Source organism: Gekko japonicus, unplaced genomic scaffold (assembly GCF_001447785.1).
Source record: "Gekko japonicus isolate JY-2015 unplaced genomic scaffold, Gekko_japonicus_V1.1 scaffold6145, whole genome shotgun sequence".
Taxonomy (NCBI): Eukaryota; Metazoa; Chordata; class Lepidosauria; order Squamata; family Gekkonidae; genus Gekko; species Gekko japonicus.
Window position 1 is genome coordinate 30,108 of NW_015168853.1, and position 5,019 is coordinate 35,126.

The 5,019-nt window shown below is 53.0% G+C and overlaps 1 protein-coding gene across 1 annotated transcript in view; it reads right to left on the reverse strand.

Moving 5' to 3' along the window:
* Positions 1 to 2,517, reverse strand: part of LOC107114312 (semaphorin-7A-like) — a gene marked incomplete at its 5' end in the record, with an annotated part of 21,604 nt that extends 19,087 nt beyond the window's left edge. Inside the window, one exon of the mRNA XM_015415759.1 lies at positions 2,372 to 2,517. Within this exon, the coding sequence (XP_015271245.1) occupies positions 2,372 to 2,517 (146 nt within the window). The remainder of the gene's footprint in view (positions 1 to 2,371) is intronic.
* Between the last annotated feature and the right edge of the window lie 2,502 nt (positions 2,518 to 5,019).

A 5,019-nucleotide genomic window follows, 5' to 3' on the forward strand; every position in this document is an offset into this window, starting at 1 on the left:
AGTCCATGCTCTTAACCACTACACCAAACTGGCTCTCCTGATTCGAAGCAGGGACTTCCTGACTTGTACCTCCGAGCCAATTCCCAAGGGGTCGTGGAGAACTTGAGCTACTCACTGGTTGGGCCTAGAAGAGCTATTTCGAATCTGGTAGCAAACTTAGAAACTGGCAAGATTTTCAGGATATGAGCTTTCAAGAGTAGGTAACCTGATCTCGGAACCCCATCCAGGAGGAAAACAGGGTTGCCAACTGTGGGTTGCGAAACTCTTGGGGAATTCCGGTGGGTGGAGCCTGGGGAGGGTGGAGCTTGTGGAAGGGAGGGCATTCAGCAGGGATGCAATGTAACTCTAGGACTTCCCTTTTTCCTAGACTCTATGGCAGGGGTGTCGAACTCATTTGTTATGAGGGCCGGATCTCACATAAATGAGACCTTGTTGGGCCGGGCCATGTGTGTCATAAAATGTGATGCCAGGTAGCGGAGATACAAACTTTCTAAAGGACACAAACACAAAGGGTTGTGTGTGTTTTTTTTTAACTTAAAACATTAGCACCCTTGCAACGTTTTGTTTATTTAACAGTGTCCGGTAACTGACAACTCTTGCTCTGAATGATTGCATCAAAATGTCTGTGCTGTTGCAATCTTGAGTAGGCTGTCCAGGTGTGTCTCTGTAAGCTGCAAACCTACCATGATGCAGCAGCAGCAGAACTGGAAGAAGAAGCAGAAGACAGCCAGTTCCACTGCGGACCTGATAGAAGCCCTCCGGGGGCCTAATTTGGCCCCCGGGCCGCATGTTTGACACCCCTGTTCTATGGCATACCACAGAGTCCACCCTCCAAAGCGGCCATTTCCTCCAGGGGAACTGAGGTCTGTAATGTAGAGGCCCACTTGTGATTCCGGGAGATCTCCAGGCTCCAATTGGAGGCTGGCAGCTCTAGAGGGAAATAGGATCTTTCGCTCACTCCTGAACTCTTGGCCAGCTAAGGCAGTGTTGAGAGACCCAATACGCTCCATTCAGCACATCCGTTTAGCAAGGTGGGTATGCGGTGACCCAGTCCTGACCCCTTTCCTGCCTGCTGTGCAGGCAACAGACACGTCCGCAAGGAGGAAGGACCAACCACGGCAGGTAGCCTCCCCGCCCCCTCTTCCTTTTAAAGCAAACCCACTTCTGCCCTTCCTGCTTCGTCTGAAAAACCGCATACAGGATGCAGAGGTGCATTTCGAGAACGAGAGAAAAGTACAAATCTCTGAAGCTCTCTCGTCCATGCGGGGGACACTGCGCAACAGAACGGAGGCACAGCAGGGGCCGTGAATCAGTGGTTAAAGAAGAGAATGGATTTGTACCCTGCCCCTTCACTACCCGAAGGAGTCTCAGAGCGGCTTGCCATCTCCTTTCCCGCCCCCGCCCCACCACAGACACCCTGTGAGGTAGGTGGGTCTGAGAGAGCTCTTTGCAGAACTGCTCTTTCCAGAACAGCTCGGAGAGAACTGTGACTGGCCCAAGGTCACGCCAGCAGCTGCATGCGATGGAGTGGGGAAATCAAACCCAGTCCGCCCAGATTAGAGTCCGCGCTCCTAGCCACTACACCAAACTGGCTCTGTTAGGCATGTAGAAGGCCCCCGGTTCAATCCCTGGCATCTCAAATTCAGAGGATTAAGTAAGAGGAGATGTGAGAGACCACGGAGAGCCTAGGGGTGCCAGGTCTGTCAGAAACATTGACCCGGGGGGGGGCAGAGGCTGAGACCTTCCCCTGATGTTGCCTCCCGGCTCTGGGGTTCAAAGATTGAGTGCCTCTGACCGTGGAGGTTCCCCCTCAGCCACCATGGCTAGTAGACGTGGATAGATGTCTCCTCCATGAGTCTATCGCATTCCCTTTTGAAGCCGTTTCTTCCTGTGGCCATCGCGACATCCGTCTGGCAGCGCATCCCACCTTCGACATGCAAGACAGAGGCTCTACCTGCTGACTTGGAAATGCCGGGGATTGAACTTGGGGCTTTCCATATGCGAAACAGAGGCTCTACCCACTCGGCCGGAGAGCCCGGGGACTGAACTTGGGCCATTCCGTTGGCAAAGCAGACGCTCTGCCCCCTGAGCCACAGCCCCGTAGCTAGGGATTTTTTTTTCCTCGGAGGGGGCCAGGGGGTGCAGCTAATTAAATCATAGTCAATTACATTAATTCAATGTGGGGCCAGCCCGGGAGGGAGACGGCCCGGAAGAAACATGAGGGGCCGGGCCCCGCGGGCCCTGCATTAGCTACGGGCCTGCTGAGCCATGGCGCATCCCATTATCCTGCTTGCAAGCGAGTATATTTCTCTGTTGCCCCATCTCGATCCCTTATCTGCCCCCCTTGCCCACTTCGCCCCTGGGTCTTTACCGCACACAGCTGAGCCACCCTGGAGACACGCTTCAGTGCCTCCGGGTTCCTGGGCCACTCCGGGTTGTCCTCTTGGAAGAAGAGGTAGATCTTGTCCTTGTACGCCTCCTCGTTCTTTACGATGGCCCCCTGAACGAGCTTGGGGTCTGCAAATGGAGGAGACGGAGCGACGGTGAGTCAAGACGGGACAAGGGAATCTCTCGGTTGGGAGATGGTTGCGCCAAGCCCTGCTGCAGGTGGGCGGCCGGCCTGAATATAGGTGCACGACCGTTCTTCGTTCATTCCAGGCAATGCCCAACTAGAGCATTCTGGGCAAGGAAAGAACGTGCCTGTATCCTGTAGGTCGCCAGGAAGAGAGAGATACAGGAAACTGTCGGTCTTCGAAAGGGCGCCCAATCTAGCTTCCTCTTTTTCACAGTCACCAACTTCTGGGGAAGCCAACGAATAGGGTACTAAAAAAAACCAACACCCCCCCTTCCTTTGCGGCCCAGCAGCTGACATTCAAAGGTACATTGCTCCTGAATCTGGAGGTTCTATTGGCTATAGTAGCTGATAGTTGATTCATGGGTCTATCTTTCACGAGTTCATTTCGCCCCCTTTTGAGGCCATCTGAGGAATGAATTCCCCCTCGTGTCAGGGATCTGTGAGCAGATCCGCTCAATGCTTGTTTAAATGGTTTTTTTAAAAAGGGTTAATTTGGACAGGAGCTGTTGGGGAGTGGGAGGAATAATAATTTTTCTTCAAGTCTCACTTTCACCAATTCTCCCAGACTTCCATTATTACAGGGAGAGGGAAGAAAATTCTCTCTGCTTCCTGTTAGTGTGCAATTTAGATACCCAAGTTCTCATTTTTTATCGGTTTTCCTCAAAACTAAAAATTCCCAAACGCTTTAACCTTTCCTTGCATTACCACCATAATGAATAAGAACTGCATGTTATTGCTGTCTTCCTCTAACGAGCTCGGGGTAGTGTGCATAGTTCCCCTAATTTTTCTTCTCACAACCACCCTGTGAAGTAGATTAGGTGGAGAGAAAGCAACCAGCCAAACATTGCCTGCTAAGTTTCGCGGCCACTAAGTTTTGCGGCCAATCAGGGATCTGCACTAGGGCTGTTAGGTCCATTCTGGAGACTTACCAGGAAAAGAAGGAAGGCCCCAGGCGACGTCACCAGCTATGTGGCAACGACGGTTCCGGCGCTCACAGGAAGTGACATGATCATGCTGTGACGTTGCGGCCACGCTCTGGTATTTGTGCAAAAAAATTCTACGGTAAAAATGGCTTTGACAATAGAGTTTTTGCCCCAAAAAACAGAGTGTCACCCAGATGTCGCTGGCGTGATGACGTCACTTCCTGTGCACGCTGGAAGTGACATCGTCACATCCCCAGTGCCGTCACCTGGGCCTTCCTCTTTCTCCTGCTAAGTCCCCCACCACCACGGGCCAGCTGACTAGCAGCAAGGGGCCAGGCCTGGTGGCGGGGGAACCCCGCCTCCACCGGGGGGGGGGGGGGCGGCAACCCGGCTATGCCCACTGGCAACCCTGATATGCACCCAGGACTTCCGGGTCCCCAAGTCCACCTCCAGTCTGGTGTAGTGGTTAGGAGCACAGACTGTAATCTGGGAGAACCGGGTTTGATTCCCCAATCCTCCACATGCAGCCAGCTGGGTGACCTTGGGTCAGCCACCGTTCTCTCAGAGCTGTTCTCTCAAGGGCAGTTCTCGGGAAAGCTCTCTCAGCCCCACCTACCTCTCAGGTTGTCTGTTGTGGGGAGGAGAAGGGAAAGGGATTGTAAGCCGCTCTGAGAGTCCTTCAGGCAGTGAAGGGTGGGGTACGAATCCAATCTCCTCTTCCTCCACCACCACCCCCGCACTGACTCGTCAGAATATTTTTTTTAATTAATCAGTTAATTAACAAAACGCCAGCTGGCTCTTCTCAGACACTGGGCTAACACACTGAAAGAACGGAAAGAGAAGGCCGGGGCCGCAACTGGGCAGCCCCTGTTCATTCACCCCTGGGGACTAGTGATAGCTCTCTACCTCCCCAGACAAGAAACACATGTGTGCACACATGGAATTTTCGTTCCATCGCCACCGTTTCGGGGGAGCGACACTGCAATAAACAGTGTCCCAGAGGAGGACAAAAAACTGAAAAAGTGCCACCCTCCACCCCCATTTCCTCCCTTTCTACATGAGATCAGAGAGAAAGCCCTGTACGGAGAGGTAACGAGTGGAACTTCCCGTCACCCAAGGCTCATTATCACGGGCTCCCTGGGGTAGGGGGAGAGAATCCTCCTTCCATTACGCACATTAGAGAGAACACGCACCTGTTTTGCTCTCTGCAGCAAGCCGCTCAGAGCGGGCGGTTTTTCATTTTTAAAAAAAGCTGGCTAATTTTTCGCTCCATGGATCACGGCACCCACGCCGAGCGCACAGTCCTCACAACCTCCTGCATCGCAAGAGGTTCCAGACCCCGTGACACAGCTTACCCCGCGTGGAATACCACATGACAAAGAATGGTGCGGGACTTCCCCTTCCCTCCCTCGCCCCCAGACTTCCCTTTTATATAGTAAAGCCGATATCTTTAGATGGAATTGGTGAAGGGAGGGGGTCAATTTAACCTTTCCCTTCCCAGTGGCTTGTCTGTTCCAGTTT